Raw genomic sequence first — 19,616 nt, 5'->3', positions numbered from 1 at the left:
ACACTGGCCTGTGTCTGTGCTCTGTTCAAGCTGCTGCTGTCATGCCCCCCACCATCACAAGGTCTCCACCCCCACCTCTCTAAGCCCCTTATGCAGCTTAAAACAGAAGTCATGAGGTAATGTGACCATTTATAAAAAAAATATTTTTACACACACACATATACATATATATATATATATCTATATATCTATATATATATATATATATATATATATATACATTTCTATTTTAAATTGAATGAGTTTTGTAAGGTGAAGGTTCACAAATAATTTCTACCCCGGTTGACTAGAAAAATATTACAAAAGCAATTCTTCATATTTTTTTTAACTGAAAAAATATATTAATATTTTTAGTTCTGAAGACAAACAAACAAATAAATGACATACAAAATCACCATGACATGTTCTCTTTTACTACTTAAACAGCTGTAGATGTTGGTTAATTTTGAATAATAAGCTTTACATTAGGCTCATTTATATTAGTCTATAGGCCTGATGCAACATGTTTAAGGGTTTAAGTTGTTTAAGGTTGGGTGCCATATTCCCGAGCAACATTCATGGTTTCTATGGTGGCACCTGGTTTTCATGGCAGCCGGAAATAATGAGGTCCATTTAGTAGGTTGGACCTATGTGCAGAGCTCATGATGGTGCTGTGAACCTGGCTAGAGGGCAGTGCAATGAAGAAGCAGGAGGAGACAGCACCAGGTTCAGGGAGGATTTATAATAGTAAGTGGGCAGAGGCTGATGCCTTTTTTGGTGCAGCTGAGGAGATGGAATAAAGTGAGTACGACTACACAGTTAATGGGACAAGAGCTGGGAAGATTTCATTGCTCTAAAACTCCCAATAAGAAGAGGTGACCTTGACACAGTACTGCTTCAAAAATAAAAGGAGTGGATTTTTCGGCTAAGGATCCTCATGCCGAATGGCTTAAAAGTGAAACTGAATTTACAGATATTTCAAACCCCATAATTTGATCTCCACCAAATTGACCGTTTATCAAAATGTTGTACCAGGCAATGGGCCTCAGTGTGTATAAATGTATCTGTGCACAGTGTTACATTCACACTTTTGATATAATTACTACTGTATTCAACCAATATGATTAAAAGTACGTACAGTGTTAATTGGTGAATGTTTATTCACCCTATACATCAGTATACTATGAACTGCAATAATCTAATACTGCCACAATTAAACTTTTTCCTTACAGCAGCCTGAATCCCCCTGTGGAGTTAACATGATCGTGTCTAGACCGGAAGTGACGTAACAGGAAGTACCTCTCCGGGTGTCACTCTGAAAACCTATAAAAAGGATTCAGTTCAGACTAGTACATCACCCTGAAGAAACCCACATCAGAAGTGAGTGAAACATGTCAGTGTTTGCCTCTAGCCAGCCCTGGCTTTTCATCATCTTCTTTTAGCCCTCCTATTGTTTCCATGAACCGGAAGTCCAGGAACAACCGGAAACTGGAAGTAGATGGCAAGATGGCCCCATGACAGTTTTTGAGTGAATAATACCCTGTGTGTGTCACCAGGACTAAGAATACAGAGATCTGCACCCTGCACATCTGAGAATCCCTGCAAAGGACTCTGAATTCATCGCCCTGCACCCGCAACTGAGCCCCAACTCAATACCTTCTAAACAATGAGTTCTTTCAAGCTGGTATACCCAGCCCCTTTGAGACTTTGTGCTTTGACTCAGCTGATTGCATTCCTCTATTTACCTGATATGTGGTGCTGCTGTTAAGGTTTCATGGAAACATGGTGTTGAAGGTTTAAAAGACTCACTGTGGATTTATGAGTATTTGCAAAGCTGGTTTATCCAGTAGGTGATTACAGCTTATATATCCTTTGAGACTGTGTGCCTTGATTTAGCTGATCCACATTATTCCATCTACCTGATATATGGTGCGAAAGGCAAATCCACTTTGCACTTTAAGTGTGAAGTGCACTTGAAATTGCACTGAAAGTGCAGTCGCTGTAATCCTGAGGGGTAGATCTGAAATGAAGGGAAGCTCTGCTGATTATATTATCCAATCATGTGCAAGCTAAAATGCTGTTTTTTCTTTTCCTTTCATGTCCCCCTACGTCTAAGTCTACAGCGGCTGCACTTCCAAGTGCAATTTCAAGTGCACTTTGCACTTGTAGTGTGTACTTGTAGTGCAAAGTGGATTTGCCTTTTTGTAAATAACCCCCATGGTGTTGAATATTTAAAAGGCTTAGTGCGGCTCTATGAGTCTTCCTAGACTCAAGTCACATTGCTACATCATGGCGTGCTGTATTCTACTGTTTTACCATCTATATGGCTGATAGTGCTACCGCAAGAATCTACACCTGCCATTTTTTGGGCATTGACAGCTTCCAACCTGAAATTGCATTTATTTGTCAGTGAGGATCAATGCATTTACTATGGCTGTAAATACTTTATGCAACAGCTTTATGGGCATATAGGAAGTCTGGAGGTCCATGATTAAGCACAATACAGATACCGGTCTGTGCAACCAAGGTGTCCTAGAACTCACCTCGCCCAATGTGCATAAATGTTATGTGATAAGTCACACTAAATGACCTGGGTTAACACAAGCGCGTGATGTGGATATGGTTGAGCTCATGGACATGTGTTTTTAAGTGATAACGTTGTCAGTTTTTATTATGTGCAAATTCCTATTGTTTATGCTAACCCTTTAATGATGCACTTTTTTCTACTTAAATTGCTTCAATAAAGATTAATCAGGTTAAACCGCTGTTTGTTGCTTTCCCTTTATTGAAGGTAATGACACCTTGGGTCCTATTCCCACTCCCCCCTTTTATTTTGGCTGCAAGAGCTGGGAAAGCATTTCCACCTACCCATCCTAAAATCTGTCTGTTTCTTTGCAGGTCTGTTTCAGCTTTGGGTAAAAGCCTGCTAGGCGGATCAGTGTAACTTGAGGGCAGATTTGGAACCTTCGAGACTGCAAGTGGGAACAGGTACTGACTGTAGGCAGAGCTATAGTACTACAGGCAGAAAAACTGCACACTTTTGGCACAGTGTGCATTGCCAAGGGGAAGGTCTCATCTTGCTTCCACAAGCAGCATATTGCAGGCAGGGCTCAGCTGCAGGATTGGGCCCAAGAAGGCCAGGAATATGCTATGAGGGTTCATAAGGAGCCAGATGCATACTGGCTTAGCCAGAGTCTGATAGGTCTCAACAGAGAGCTTGGGTGGCAGGGGAAATGGCACTATCTGCTGTAGGGCTTTATAGTGATGAATGCTTGAAATCGTCCAATAAACTTAAGTCCCCCAATTTTTTGTCATTAGGGTTGCTGTCCTGATCATACAAACCTTTAGACAACATGTTGCATCAGTTCTAAAAAAACAAAACAAATTGGGTGCATCCCTAGGCAAAACTTTTTTTTTTTTTCTTAGTTTTGTACAAGGTGGGGAAGGGTTAGAACCTCAAGTCTGTTTGCTGTGTCCCCTTTAGGCAGATTCACATCTCTATTTATACTGTTGACTATAAACCTTTAAAAAGAAAGTCAGCGGAAATCCAAAATGGACATCTGTTGTAGAACAATTATCTAAGAAGTGAATTCCCATCCCCTTTAGAAATTTTGCAAGTGGGATTTGGGAAATGTTGTGCATCTGGGACAGGAAGATGGAAATGTACACAGTGGTATACAGACAGTAAAAAAAAAGACCGGGGTTTAACTCTTATACTCTACCAAAAAAGTTTTGCCTATATGTACACATTAAGTTATACATATCCCGTTTTTTTCCTAGGATGTGCAGAATTTTATACCGGAAATTACCACAACAAGTTAAGCACCTTGGTCTGGTGTATGTCTTTTTCTGATTATTATTTATACCAGTCTGCAAGGCTAGCAATAGTCTTATGTTTAGGTGCTTTTTTAAGCGCCTTGCATATTTTACAGTAATGGATATCCCAACCAAATTCTTGAAACGAATGGAACTTTGTCCTCCAATGGAAATATTTTTTGTATGCTTCATCATCTTTGTCTAACTGCAGGATATATGCAGCCAGTTCCTGTGCTGTGGAGAAGTCCTCCACATGTATAAAAGAGTCTTTAGGAATAAAACGTTCATAATTTGCCCGAGGAGGACCTAATACAATAGGCACACAACCAGACATGAGAGAATTCTTCCATAATTTCTCGGTTATATAGTCTTCATGCACAGAGTTTTCAAAGGCTAGATAAAATTTATACTGGGAAAGGACTTGTTGCTGTTCACTATTGGGGAGACTTCTATGAAAATGTCCAAATACATCAATGGACACATACTGTTTTAGCTCCTCATAATAACGCACTCTTCTGGAATTGGAATTCCAGTTACTGATTGCCCAGGCTACCAGCTTATTTTTCGCTGGAATAGTGAAGTTCACTTCTTTATCATTCTGCTCCAGCCAACCATAAGGGGTAAAAACATCAGAGTCAGACCTGTAACTCATAGTCAGGCTGATGAGATTGTTCAGAAAGTCTAAGTTTGGAGTGTTTGATGGAGACTCTAAGTTAAACCATACCCAGTACTGATTTGGTGGTCTTGGCATGCGTGGTAGGTTTCTTTTAGAGCAGCAAACATCTCTGTGGTGCAGAACAACTGCATCAGCAGCAGAATATAACAGTCTGTTCTGTGTGTAAAAACATCCTGAAGTATTATAACTCAGTGGACACTGATTAAGTGGAAAGGTATCTCCAAATGGCCAAGTCCAAAGTAGAATGGTGATTTGTGAATGGTTAGATAGTTCCAAGCTGGGGTCCTCAAAGTTCATTTTAAAAAATATTGATGTAAGATTTATTTTGCTATAGAGCGTAAACAAAATGCAAGCTATACAAAATTGTGAAATCAGTATTACAAAAGATTTCTTTAAAGATATATTGCTACTGGGGGAATCCATTTTGTTAGGACTGTTTAGGAATGTTGCAGTGTTGAGACAGTCCTGTGGATGGGATGCCGAGTGTTATTCTTTTTCCTATTGGAGAAACAGATTATTAGGTCATGTATTACAGTTAGTATGTACTGAAATATATGAAATTATTAAAAGAAAAAAACATCAATACTTATCTGTATATTTAGTCTAGAAACCTACAAATTTGCTTGTTTTTATTTATTTATTTTTTTTATTTTTTTTAGAGCCCTACATCCTATAGACCCAATTACAAATAAAAAAAATGTGTGGAGAACTATGACATTACTTATTCATAGAATCCTTCCATCAACCCACCATTCTCTTAGCATGATCAGTATTATGAAAAAAATGCAAATTTCTATCTTTCTCCTGGATACGAAGTAGGAACACAGTCTTTTTTTTAATGACAAATGTATATGTCTCCCTATTAAGCTGCTCACCAAGCTCATGCCTTAAAACATTTATCTTTTTTACAGCTAAATAACATAACAAATATGGAGAATAGACATGTGTGGTTCGTTTTTGTTCCAAAAATTCTTACAAAATTCTTGTTCAGAAGTTTCCGAATTACAATAGTAACAAATTTAAATGAATCTGGAATAACTAAATTCAATTTCAGTCAAAATTCGATTCATTTTCGAATTTCCAAATAGCCAAATAGAAAAAAAGAATAGAAAATAAAAGAATAGCGAAACAGAACAAAATAGAATAGAAAATAAAAGAACAGAATAAAATAGAAAATAAAATAAAGGAATGTAATTGAATAAAAAAGAAAAATAGACTAGAATAAAAATAGAAATAATCTAACCATATTCTGAAATTCGAATTTCAAATAAAATAAATTCAAATTTGAATGGAATAGAATAGAATAGAAAAAAAGAATGGAATAGAAAGGATTAGAATAGAAAAGAAAAAATAGAATAGAATAAAATATAAAGAATATAACCATCTTTGGAAATTCAAATAAATTTAGATTCGAATGGAATAAATTTGAATAGAATAAAAAGTAAAGGTATAGATCAAAATATATAAAAAATATAAAGAATATAACCATTTCCTAAAATTCGAAAAGAATACATTTGAATAGAATAGAAAATAATTGATTTGAATAAAATAGAATATAAAAAAATAGAACAGGAAAAAATTTAATATAATAAAATAGAAATAATATAACCATCCTCTGAAATTCGTATTTCATAAATTCAATTTGAATAAAAAATAAAAGAATAGAAAAGAATATAAAGAACAATATAACCATCTTCCTAAATTCGAAATTTCGAATAGAATACATTTGAGTTAGAATAGAATAAAAAATAATTGAATATAATAGAAAAGAATAGAAAGTAAAAATGAATAAAATAGAAAAGACTAGAGTAGAATAGAAAAAACTATAGAATAGAAAGGAATAGAAAGAAAGAATACTATATAACCATCTTCCAAAATTAAAGTTTAAAATAGAATAAATTTGATTTAGAATGGAATTAAATTCCAATTTGAATGGAATTCAAATAGATTCAAATATTTTGAATTTTGTAGACATTAATTCAATAGACCAGAATAGGAAAACATAGACTATAATAAAATAGAAAGAATATAACCATCCTCCAAAATTCTAATTGAATAATATATTCAAATATGATAGAAAATAAAACAAGAGAAAATGAAATAATATAGAAAAGAATAGAAAGAATATAACAATATAACTATCTTCCTAAATTCAAATAGAATACATTTGAGTTTTAATAGAATATTAAAAAATATAATATAATAGAAAAGAATAGAAAGGAAAATAAAAGAATAAAAGTATTCCTTGCATGAATCCCTGATCCCTCAAACTTGGTTACTATATACCAAGGATATGCAATTAACGGACCTCCAGCTGTTTCAGAACTACAAGTCCCATGAGGCATTGCAAGACCCTGACAGCCACAAGCATGACACCCAGAGGCAGAGGCATGATGGGACTTGTAGTTTTCCAACAGCTAGAGGTCCGCTAATTGGATATCAGTGCTATATACATATGCCCCTGCAAACTGAAGATTTGTAGAGACAAACTACATTGGATTTGAATTTATTATATAAATAAGGTATGTCAGTGCTCCCTTTCCCCCTGTTTCACATTTAGTCTGTGTGACTTTGCGTGGGTTGGTGTGGGCCCATTCCATACTCCTTGGACAGATTACCACCTGGAAACTACCCCGCCTATATGCTTTTAATCGACTCTAGCCATGCACGATATTTCAATTTGAAGATGTCTTCATCCCCCTGAAGATCAGAACAATATACGATCAAAACATGTTGGAGCTCTTCTGTGAGCAATAGCATTTAGTGTTAAACTCTTTTTTGCTATTTGTAATATTGACGTCTCATGTTTGGATACCATGCATACCATGTTTTTTTTTATCATATATTTGTTCGTAATAGAACTTTTTTTTATACATTCTATTCAGTCCATTTTTTTCTAGATGCCCATTAAGCCCCTGGGAGCAATATTTGAAATTTAGATATAATATATAACCACCTTCCAAAATGTTAATTAAAAAAAAAAAAAAAAATTTGATTTAGAATGGAATAATTCCAGTTTGAATGCAGTTCAAATTCATTTGAATATTCAGAATTCTGTATAATTTAGTCCAATTCGTCCGAATTTGAAAATTCTAATCGATTTGAATCCGGATAAACAAAACTAATCGGCCTATAACCAAGAAATCATCCAAATAATGCAGGATCGATCCAATGCCCGACAAATCCTTGACTATCCATTCCAGAAAAGAACTGAATAACTCAAAATATGAACAGGATATAGCGCAATCCATTGGCAGGCATCAAAAAAAAAAAAAAAAAAAAAACTCCCCCCCCCAACAACATCCCAACAACCGTACCCTATCCGGACCGACAGTAATCTAAAGGCCGACTCAATATCGGTCGTAGCCATCAGCGTCTCCTTCCCGAATTTTTGTGCCCACCGAACCACTTCATCAAAGAGGCATAAGAACCGATGCAAAGAGCCGGATCAATCGCATCATTCACCGACCCACCGTTCAGGTGTGAAAGATGGTGAATAAGCCGAAACTGATTTGGTTCCCGCTTAGGAACCACCCCCAATGGTGACACCACCAAATCCCCCACTGACAGTACCGCAAACGGACCCACCATTCTACCCAAAGCTACTTCTTTCCGCAGTTTACTGGAAACCACGTCAGAGTGTTCATATGCCAACCGAGGGGAGGAGCCTCCGCCAATTCACAGGGAATCGAGAAGCCCTTCTTAAAGCCCAACCACAGCTTTCTCTCCGCTCTCCTGTTTGGATACCTACTTGGGGACGGCGCCATTTTTTCCACCTTCATCAGCATCCTCTCTTTTTCCAGCATCACCCCGTTTTCTCCCTTTTTTTAAAACATTTTGACAAGGGGTGGGAACTGATGCAGCCCGAACACTCATGTCTAAAGTGGCATGAACCCCCGAACTTGCAAGTACCCTCATTGTACTGCCAACAGAACCCTTTCCGGCCGATGGTGAAAAGGCACTCCTGACCCCCCATGAATAGGCTGTGGCCCTACGCTGGCTTGCGTCATGAGCTTCATCCACAAATCTATGTCCTTATGATCCCATCACAATGATAGTCTCACTGCTTTCCGTTGCCTGTACTGCTTACCATAGCTCAACCATGCCACCCCCCGTATACCCTCTGGGCCTCACTAATGTAAGCAAGATAACAAAACAGGGCCAAATAGTTTTCCGGCGTCTTTTCTCCGTTGACACTGGCCAATATGTGAAATGCCTGCGACCAATTCACAAATGTGTGTGGAATAAGGCAGTAATGTTGTTTCTCTTCCTCCTCTTTCTTACTCTCGTCGGGTTTAACTTTATCTAAATTAAACTTCTCGAGAGGCAGCAGCAAGAAAATCTCCATGTAGTCGCGCTTCCAGATTTTTTCCCTCACCTCTGCTTTTAGATGAGTACCCAGAGGTCCCTTGTAGCAAACATAGACCTCGCAGCGGGCTGCATCCACTGCAGGGTCAGCCCCCATCCCCAAACTTACCTGTGAGGAACCTACCACCGTCAATGGGGCTGCTCCCACCCCTGTACTCACCTGTGCAAGTCCCCCCACCCTCTGGAGATCCGCAGCCACCCAATTTGCTATCAAATGCACCGCTGGACATACCGTGGCCCCCAAAGTGACCGCCGGCAGAGCGAGGGCCCCAGTGCTAGACTCCCCAACTTCCACCCATGCCACAGTGGGCAAAGTCATGGAGGCACCAGGCTCTGCCGCAATCCCTCTGGCCACAATAACCCTGCAGCCCGCCAGCCTAAATGCCACTAATTGCTGCAACAAAGCTTCCCCGGGCCCAGGGGCACCGCCCGCCACCAAGCCTACCCCACCCCTTGACGCCAAGTTTGGTGCCACCTGTGGACTATCCCCGCCCATAACCCCTAAAGAAGCACCGGCAAGTGGGGGGGAGACACAGACAACATGGACACAGGAGACGATAAAGGTAAAAGACTAGAAGAGGACTTACCAGGCTGCCCAGGAGAAACCAACCGACCAGCCATCACACCAGATCCATGCTGAGGCCCTGACTGGCCCAGCTCACCACTTCTGCCACATTGAACTCAGAATCAGACAGCTCTCCCTCTGACCGCTGAGCCTCCCTTTCTGTGGGGGACGCTGTGGAAGCCGACGAGGCCAGGTGCCCCCGAATGTCGTTCTCAACAGTGTTCCTCCCCACCGCGCTGCCCTCCACTACCGACCTCTCCGCTGAGCCCTCTGCCCGCCAGCAGATGCTGCTCTGGAACAGGTGCCATCACCACCTGGACCTCTGCTTCTTGTTGCGAGGGCTGCGTCCGCCCTGGTTGGGTAGCCTGCTTACGGTCTGGCAGCTCTTCCTCGGAGGGCCCCGGACGTGCTGCAGCAGCATACCGGTCCACCATTGTAGAAGGCCTAGAGGGGGAAGGAGACACTCCCCTTCTGGCCGGGTCCCACCTGTGACGGGATTCCTCCCATCCCCCTGACCGAATCAGGTGCATGGCGCTTGGCCCTGGGAGGAGGAGGGTCCAAAATCAGGCTCCCTGAGTGGCGGCACACCCTGGGTGCCGGATCAGGGTTGAATCGCGGTGGAGGCCATGACTGTTGTGCCCCCTGTGTGGGGGGGCGAAGCCGACATACCTTACCCCGGACCCGGGAGCAGCTCAGCGAACTGCTCAGCCAAAAGGTCCGGCCCGTGGACCATGGCCACTGTGCGGAACTGCTCCAGAATGCTCTCTAACCGCTCCATAAAGAGGTAACAACAAAAAAGCTGATGCTGAGCTGTTACCTCTTCCACTGATTCTCCTGACTGAAAAACTCCACCCCTTATCCTCACTACATGTGCTCTGCAGGAGCCCGCCCAACTGTGCTGCAAACCACATTGTCCCCACTTCCTGTGCACCAACCAACTGCCCCCAGTCATACAGCCCCTCCTCTAAAGGTTACCTCTGCTCCAGAGCTAATCTGTATACCTGGAAGTCTCACCTGACAGTACTCCAGTTGGAACATCCATGCAAGCAGCCCAAGCTAGTGGCCTGTTCTTTGAGCCTGGCACCTCCTTCAGGGGTGCCTGGAGCTTATCCACAAGGGGAGCCCTCTCATCATTGGCCTCCAACAACAGGTACATAATACTTTGCAATTTTAAGTTGAGGAACATTATTTTGAAATGAAAAATATGTGAATCTATCCATGCTACAACATACTATATAAAGCAAATGATGAAGCAGCCAGCACAGTTCGACTAGCAAATAAAAATACATGAAAAGTCCATATGCAGCGCTAAAACTACTTTCACACTGAGGCACTTAGTGCTAAAATAGCACCTGCAGATGCGTCTCTCTAATCACTCCAGTGTGAAAGCCCAAGTTATTTCTCAATAGAGCTGTGCGCTTGCGGGGCGTTGAAAAAAAAGTCCAGCAAGCAGCATCTTTGGGGAGCTTTAAAAAAACACCCTGCCCATTGAAATGAATGGGCACCTTTGGGATGAATTAGAGTGGAGACTGCGATCCAGGCCTTCTTGTCCAACATCAGTGCCTGACCTCACAAATATGCTTCTGGAAGAATGGTCAAACATTCCCATAGACACACTCCTAAACTTTGTGGACAGCCTTTCCAGAAGAGTTGAAGCTGTTATAGCTGCTAAAGGGTGGGCCAAAGAAATATTGAACCCTACAGACTAAGACTGGGATGCCATTAAAGTTAATGCATGTGTAAAGGCAGATGTCCCAATACTTTTGACAATATAGTGTACATGCTTAACTAGGAGACTGAAAGTGGAATACAATAAACAGATACAGCAGTATAACAACAGTATTGGGATGCCATGTGGTGCAACCTGCGGAAATGTACTAAATCACTATCAATCAGAGAAACTCAATATTTTTATCAGATGGTACTATACTCCTTTTTGGCCGGGTATTCACAGGTCAAATGTCGAGAGACATTTGGCGGTTCAAAAAAATAAACAGCCGACATTCGGTTTGTGTGCATGTCCTTCTGTCCAACAGAAGCCTACTTCTGTCGGACTAGCATGCTGGAAGACCAGCAGCTGGCCGACTCTCGATCAGCACTCTCAGCCAATGGTGGAGAGCTCTGATCGGAGTGTTTGGGGGGGGGGGGGGGGCTGTCACAACAGAACACAACAGCTCACCTGTACTAACTTTGCATAGTGAGTACAGCGGGTCTGACCGGAGCTGAGTTTTTTTTGTTTTTTTTTCAACCCAGCGGGTAAACCTATAGTGTGTACCAGGCTGTAGACTACATTCTATTTATCCACAGGTCTCTCAGTCCTGTTTCCATTGTTGCCCTAGCTCTGGATCCTTTATCCATATATTTTGACCTTGTAAAAATGTCGATCCAGTCTGGCGAATCTCTCCACGAAATTTGCCAGTACACCTATCTCCCTAACAATGGATAACTGTTTATTCTCTTCCAGTCCATTAATATCACACCATACAGGGAAGCTGATTTATTTGTGTTGCCATTAAATGAGAAATAGCTTTAAATTGAGAATTCCCCACAGTTCCCTTTTCACGAATAACGGCTAGGATGGTTTCTACTAGCTTGATGAAAAACATATTTCACACTATACATGATTCTAGGCCTTGCTTTTCAGAGAAATTGGGACCCATTGTTTTTACTTCGTCTTCCCTCCTCCAGCTAAATCTTTAAAAAAAAAATGTTTCCCGGTATATTACACTGTTTAATCTCATACATAAAGTGTATAATTGTTTATTGAAAAAAAAAAATATCAGCAGTGTTTGATTACTATGCTCTGTTCCATGATCCATGATTTTACTTACTTAAAGTGGATGCAAACCCCCAAATTTCTATTACAGTCCACAAAGAGTTAATCCAGCTCTGAGAAATCCTCTTATCTATCTTCAGTAAGATAAAAACAGACACACAGTGAAATACTGTAGGTGTCAGTTTCCATCCCCTTGCTGTGAATGGCAAGTGATTTCCTTATCTCATGCAGGAGTGTGAGAGAGACATTCTGTGTACTTCACATCCCCCTCCTTTCTTCTCCAGCTCTCCCAGGATTGGCTGCTCCACACCTCAGCATGATTGGGCATGCTGAAGTCATGTGGTGACTTTCCTGCATTTTGACTGGATATTAGAGATCATGGGGCATAATCTACAAGATCAGCAGAGGTTCAGTGTAAGAAATATCGATGCCTGGCCAAGGGGAGTGTAGAGGTGGGCAGGGAGTCTACTGACATCACATCTCCATCCACCCATCCCTGAACAACAGACCCGTCCACAGAATCTGGAGTATTGCAGGGCTCCAAACAGCTACAGGGGAGATACTTGACAGGTAAGGATACATGCAGGAGGCATGTATATCCTTATAGATCAGCACTATGGAAGTAATTTAGAAATTATGAGAGTGGGTTTACATCCACTTTAGGTTTTGTTACACTCCCTTTAGTTTGTACAATTGTATGTTTTGAATATGTATATCTTGAACTGCACCACCAGTTTTGGTGCCATTTTTCTATTGCTTCATTCTATATGCTTACTTTATTGAGGTTGAATATGTATATTCTCAATAAAAAGTTTGTAAACAAAAAAACTTTAGCATCATATGACTATATATCACATGGTACCTTGCCGCCTGCAAGCAGTGATTCCTGTACTGACCCCGGCTCCTGAAATTTATCATCCCAGCAATTCTGTAATTCAAAAGATGGGCTCTGTGAAATGTGTGATCCAGCAGTGGCTACCCACTTGGAAAAGTGAATACGTAACATGGAATTCCAGAAAGTAAATGTGTGGGATCTTTACAAAGCAAGTTTACAAACTTCAAGATTATTCAGATTAATAGTAGGCTGGAAATAATTTAAATACAATGTAGAAATGAATATATTGTTTTACATTTAGTGATGTATTAATAGTATTTCCTTATTTTCCAGCTCATAAATTATGGATTGGTGGAGGTTGTGGTAGATTGACTTTTGCTATTTTGTGTGTTTACCGTATATACTCGAGTATAGGCCGACCCGAATATAAGCCGAGGCCCCCAATTTACCCCCAAAAAAACTGGCAAACTTATTGACTCGTGTATAAGCCGAGGGTGAGACATGCCTGTCCATCCCTGTGTGTGTGTCCGTCCATCCCTGTGTGTCCGTCCATCCCTGTGTGTCCATCCATCCCTGTGTGTCCGTCCATCCATCCCTGTGTGTGTGCGTGTGTCCATCCATCCATCCATCCTGTGTGTGTGTGTCTCCATCCATCCATCCATCCATCCCTGTGTGTGTGTGTCTCCATCCATCCATCCCTGTGTGTGTGTGTCTCCATCCATCCGTGTGTGTGTGTGTGTGTGTGTGTGTGTGTGTGTGTGTGTGTGTGTGTGTGTGTGTGTGTGTGTGTGTGTGTGTCCAGCCTACCTGTGTCCCGAGCCTTTGTCCCGAGCCTCCGTCCCGTGCCTTGCCGCCGTGCCGCCGTGCCTTGCCTCCGTCCCGTGTCGTGCCTTGCCTTGCCTCCGTCCCGTCCCGTGCTGTGCCTTGCCTTGCCTCCGTCCCGTCCCGTGCCCTCTTCGTCGGCGCCTCGGCGGCCATTGTAAAATTCAAAAGCCTCCGCCTTCGCCTGTGATAGGCGGAACACTGAATTTCCCAGCAGCCTGTGTTCCGCCTATCACGGACATCGTATCATCCTCGTCCGTAGTACGAGGATGATACGATGTCCGTGATAGGCGGAACACAGGCTGCTGGGAAATTCAGTGTTCCGCCTATCACAGGCGAAGGCGGAGCCGGAGGCGCGGCTTTTGAATGATAGAATGGCCGCTGTCTGTCTGCTCGACACGCTGATCGAGCGGGCAGACAGCGATGACTCGAGTATAAGCCGAGGGGGGCACTTTCAGCCTCAAAAAAGAGGCTGAAAATCTCGGCTTATACTCGAGTATATACGGTATTTATTTTTTAGGGCAGTGGTTTATTTCATCATTAGCTGATTCTGTTACAATACACAGCAGTGGCGGAATTATCAGGGTCGCAACAGTCGCAGTTGCGACTGGGCCCTGGAATTCCATCACTGTGGGGGGGCCCCGGCGTGGTTGCTATTCACAGGGCTGTGAGTGAAGAGCGTGTCTCATGTAAACAGCAGCACAGAGACACCGGCACTCGGGAGTGAAGTTTCATTTTCCCTTGTCCTCTCGCAAAACACACAGCTGATCCTGCTCCCCCTTCGGCCCCCCCTCCCCTCCTCTCCTCTCCTGTGTTCTCCGCGGGCATTCAGGTGTGAAGCTAACAAGCTCACATTTCCCGCGGAGAACACAGGAGAGGAGAGGAGGGGAGGGGGGCCGAAGGGGGAGCAGGATCAGCTGTGTGTTTTGCGAGAGGACGAGGGAAAATGAAACTTCACTCCCGAGTGCCGGTGTCTCTGCGCTGCTGTTTACATGAGACACGCTCTTCACTCACAGCCGTGCTGACTCCTCTCCAGTGTGTGCAGAGACTCAGGAAGATCCCGCCGCCCATCAACATCATAGAGCTGCTGATCGCTGCCTCCCCCCAGGTGCGGGGGGGGGGGGGTACAGAGATCTGCTGGGGGCCAAGGTGCACGGCGGAGTCCAGCAAGGTACAGAGAAACCTCTTTAAGGGGGGTGACTGTCTAGGGACCCTAAAGTAAGGGGGGCTCTCTGGGGACCCTAAATTATCTGGGGATCCTGATGTCCAGTACCACCGCCACCCATCCTCCAGTATCACCACCACCACCGTGCTACCCACCTTCAGTACCACCGCCACCCCTCCTCCAGTACCACCACCACCACCGTGCTACCCACCTTCAGTACCACCGCCACCCCTCCTCCAGTACCACCACCACTGTGCCACCCACCTTCAGTACCACCGCCACCCACCTCCAGGACCACCGCCACCCCCTCTCCAGTACCACCACCATGCCACCCCCTCTCCAGTACCACTACCATGCCACCCACCTCCAGTACCACCGCCACCCCTCTCCAGGACCACCATGCCTCTCCAGTACCACCACCCTCTAGTACCACCACCCGCCACCCACCTCCAGTACCACCGCCACCCCTCTCCAGGACCACCATGCCTCTCCAGTACCACCACTCACCCTCTAGTACCACCACCGCCACCCACCTCCAGTACCACCGCCACCCCTCTCCAGGACCACCATGCCGCTCCAGTACCATCGCCACCCTCCTCCAGTACCACCACCACCCACCTCCAGTACCACCGCCACCCACCTCCAGTACTACCATCCCCCTCCAGTACCACCGCCACCCCTCTCCAGGACCGCCACCCCTCTCCAGTACCACCACCCCCCCTTCAGTACCACCACTGCCACCAACCTCCAGTACCACCACCACCCACCTTCAGTACCACTACCACCCCTCTCCAGGACCACCATCCCCCTCCAGGACCACTATCCCCCTCCAGTACCACCACCGCCACCAACCTCCAGTACCACCGCCACCCATCTCCAGGACCACCATCCCCCTCCAGTACCACCACCACCCCTCTCCGGGACCACTATCCCCCTCCAGTACCACCAACGCCACCCACCTCCAGTACCACCACCCCTCTCCAGGACCACCATCCCCTCCAGTACCACCACCGCCACCCACCTCCAGTACCACCACCAGCCCCCCTCCAGTACCACCATCCCCCTCCAGTACCACCACCGCCACCCCCCTCCAGTACCACCACCGCCACCCACCTCCAGTACCACCACCGCCACCCACCTCCAGTACCACCACCCCTCTCCAGGACCACCACTGCACTGGTGACACAGGTTCCACTGGGGACACAGGTTGCACAGAAATGTTTTACTTTGTTGTACAGTGGAAAAAAATATAGTATCAAAATCATGCTTTTCGGGGGGGGGGGGGCCCTTAGGTTTCTAGTTACGCCTCTGATACACAGTATGTACTCCAAAACATTTTTTTCCGTTTTGGATGTAGTGGGGAAAAGGATAAAATCTGATGTAAATTTTTACTTCTATTAAAGTGTATGTCCACCCTAACACTAAAATCCATGCATCTACAGACATCCACAATCTAACACTAACCTATCTAGCCCTATAAAGATGAAATCAGTATACATACTTTTTGAAGCCATCCAATCACCATCGGTGAAATCTCTGCAAAGGACACAGCCGACAATGGCTGTGAAATTAATGGGGAGTGACCTCATCCTTAGACTTACTATGTGGCTTCCGTTGTCAGCTATGTCCTCTGCACCCACCTCCACAAGAAAGCCACCGCTGACAGCTCAGCGTGGGGTTGAGTGGACTTCAAAAATGGTATATATACCTGTTTCTTCTTTACATGGCTAGATAAGTTAGTGTTAGATAATGGATGTCTGTAGATGCAGGGATTTTAGTGTTATGGTGGACTTCTACTTTAAGGGCTCCCATAGAGAGATTATTGTCCTAGTGACAGTGTCTCACCAGGCAGGAACAGGAACCCCACCAGAGATAGAAATATTGTTTTAAGTAGGAGAAGTCTAGAACCTCTATTTGTAGGATATACAGTATCTCACAAAAGTGAGTACACCCCTTACATTTTTGTAAATATTTTATATCTTTTCATGTGACAACACTGAAGAAATTACACAATGTAAAGTAGTGTGTGTATAGCTTGTACAACAGTGTAAATTTGCTGTCCCCTCAAATTAACTCAACACACAGACATTAAAGTCTAAACCACTGGCAACAAAAGTGAGTACACCCCTAAGCGAAAATGTCCAAATTGGGCCCAATTGGCTATTTTCCATCCCCAGTGTCATGTACTGTCATGTTACAAAATCTCAAGTATGAATGGGGAGGAGGTGTGTTAAATTTGGTGTTATCGCTCTCACACTGGTCACTGGAAGTTCAACGTGGTACCTCATGGCAAAGAACTCTGAAAATCTGAAAAAAATTATTGTTGCTCTACATAAAGATGGCCTAGCCTATAAAAATATTGCCAAGAACCTGAAACTGAGCTGCAGCATGGTGGCCAAGACCAGGGCTGCCATCAGGGGGGTACAGCCGATACACATGTACCAGGCCCGAGCATCTGGAGGGGCCAGGGGCCCGGGGGCAACCAGGAAGTGCGCAAGAAAGAGGAGCCAGAAGAGAAATAGTGCAGGAAAGGAGTTGTAGGCTAAGCTGGCAGGGCTGGGACTCGGAGATGCTATGAGGGAGGGACTTAACAGCCTTTCCGTTGCTCATTGGCTGAGGAGGCAGCAGGAGGCAGGCTGCTCCGCCTCCTGCTGCCTCCTTAGCCAATAGGTGCACAGGGTGCACTGTCCATCACTGCAGAGCCTTGTGCTTCCTGTGTTGATGGGAGGGACAGAATTCCTCTGAAAAGAAGCTGCTGTTCCAGAGATTGAGGTGAGTGTGAAGAAAAAAAAAAAAAAAAGAAGTGTTTCCCTGAAGCTGCTAGAAGACATTGTATATGCACAGCCTGTGCTCCCCTGTTAATATCAATCACTGCATTGCCAGCCCTATTACTGTCTTTTTACCAGAGTGAAAGTAACGTCACATATGTGCAGCATAGGTGTCAGCTTATATCAGCTTACGTCACCATGTTAAAAGGACAGCAATATGGGTAGCATTACAGTGACTGTTATAAGTCCAGGTTCACTAAACTAGCCAATGCTCTGAAAATCAATCCATGCGGATTGCTTTTCAGGCCCCTTTCAAATGAGTGATCTGAACGGGTTCTCCTGTCCGCTTGAAGCAATCTGATCGGACCACCCATTGTTCTCTATGGATCGACAGATTTAAATGGAAATTTGTCTGTTTACACCTGCCTACCTCCAATCTGATCTGGCAAAAAGAAAAGATGGAAGACCTCCATTCCCCTCCGTCTGGCTGGATCAGAGGACAGTAGGGTGTAAATGGACAGCATGAGTGTACACAGACCGGTCAGTTGCCTGCTCAGCTTAATTCCCACGGACAGAGCCCCTGTTGAGAAAAACTGGATCGGCCCCTGTGAAGATAGCAGCTAGAGTGCAGATAAGGCTAGCCATAGACAGTTTGAATCTCAGTCTGTTTAGCAGAGACTGGTCAAGATTCAAACTATGGATGGGCAGGCTGAACGTACCCATGGTAATCGATCAACTTGAGTACAACCAGCCTGTCAGATTTTACATACAATTATCACTAGCAGCTATTGTAGCCACTAGCAATAATTACTGTGTTCTCCTGGCAGGGGTAGTTTTCCGTCCCCCACTGGGAGAATGCAATGGCTCCACAGCAGGGATTCCCCCATCAACACAATCAAGCAATTTTTTTCCTGCAACCCGTGGGACACAGATGGGTGAAACAAAAATGAATGGGGTTTTAACTCTTTCATAATTTGGCCAAAATGGGGAAAAAGGCGATTGCTTTATATATACTTTAGTATGATACATAAATAGAACATCTAACAGGGTTGTGGTTAGAGCTGCCACGATGCGTCGATGTAATCGACTACGTAGTCTACGAAAATACGTCGACATGCGTGAATGCCGTCGACGCGTCACGCACGTGTCATCTCGCGGGCAAATGGCAGAGGCGGCAGCTGCTGCTGATGCTCCTCGTCCCCCTGCTCCCGGGAATGGGAAAAAAAGTTCTGGTGCAGCACGAAAAGCCAGACCACGACTTTCAAAAAAGGTATGGGAATTCTTTAACCACTTGCTTACTGGGCACTTAAACCCCCCTCCTGCCCAGACCAATTTTCAACTTTCAGCACTGATGCACTTTGAATGACAATTGCGCGGTCATACAACACCGTACCCAAATTACATTTTTATCGTTTTTTTCCCACAAATAGAGCTTTCTTTTGGTGGTATTTAATTACAGCTGGGAGTTTTATTTTTTGCTAAACAAACAAAAAAAATGCAAAAAAAATAAAAAATCATGTTTAATAGTTTGTTATAAAATTTTGCAAACAGGAAATTTGTCTCCTTCATTGAAATGCGCTGATGAGGCAGCACTGGTGGGCACTGATAGGCTACACTGGTGGGCACTGATAGGCACAGTTAAGGTGGCGCCGATAGGCACAGATAAGGCGGTACTGATAGGCATAGATAAGGCAGCACTTATGGGCACAGATAAGGCGGCACTGATTGGCAAAGATGGGCACAGATAAGATGGCACAGATGGGTGGCACGGGTGGGTGGCACGGATGGGTACCACTGATAGATGGGACTGATGGGCACAGATAGGTGGCACTGATGGGCGGCACTG

The 19,616-nt window shown here is 44.0% G+C and overlaps 1 protein-coding gene across 2 annotated transcripts in view; it reads right to left on the bottom strand.

Annotated features, from left to right (window-relative positions):
- Positions 1-309: 309 nt before the first annotated feature.
- Positions 310-19,616, bottom strand: part of LOC143935320 (3-galactosyl-N-acetylglucosaminide 4-alpha-L-fucosyltransferase FUT3-like) — an 82,486-nt gene continuing 63,179 nt past the window's right edge. For both annotated transcript variants that reach the window (XM_077459103.1, XM_077459112.1), the window contains one exon: positions 310-4,969. In XM_077459103.1, the coding sequence (XP_077315229.1) occupies positions 3,836-4,894 (1,059 nt within the window). In that variant the 5' untranslated portion in view covers positions 4,895-4,969 and the 3' untranslated portion in view covers positions 310-3,835. The remainder of the gene's footprint in view (positions 4,970-19,616) is intronic.

The sequence above is a fragment of the Lithobates pipiens genome, unplaced genomic scaffold (genome assembly GCF_037356315.1).
Source record: "Lithobates pipiens isolate NorthernLeopardFrog02 unplaced genomic scaffold, aLitPip1_a1.2 Scaffold_10, whole genome shotgun sequence".
Classification (NCBI taxonomy): domain Eukaryota; kingdom Metazoa; phylum Chordata; class Amphibia; order Anura; family Ranidae; genus Lithobates; species Lithobates pipiens.
Note: the sequence above shows the minus strand (reverse complement) of the source record. Positions and strands in the feature narration are given on the sequence as shown.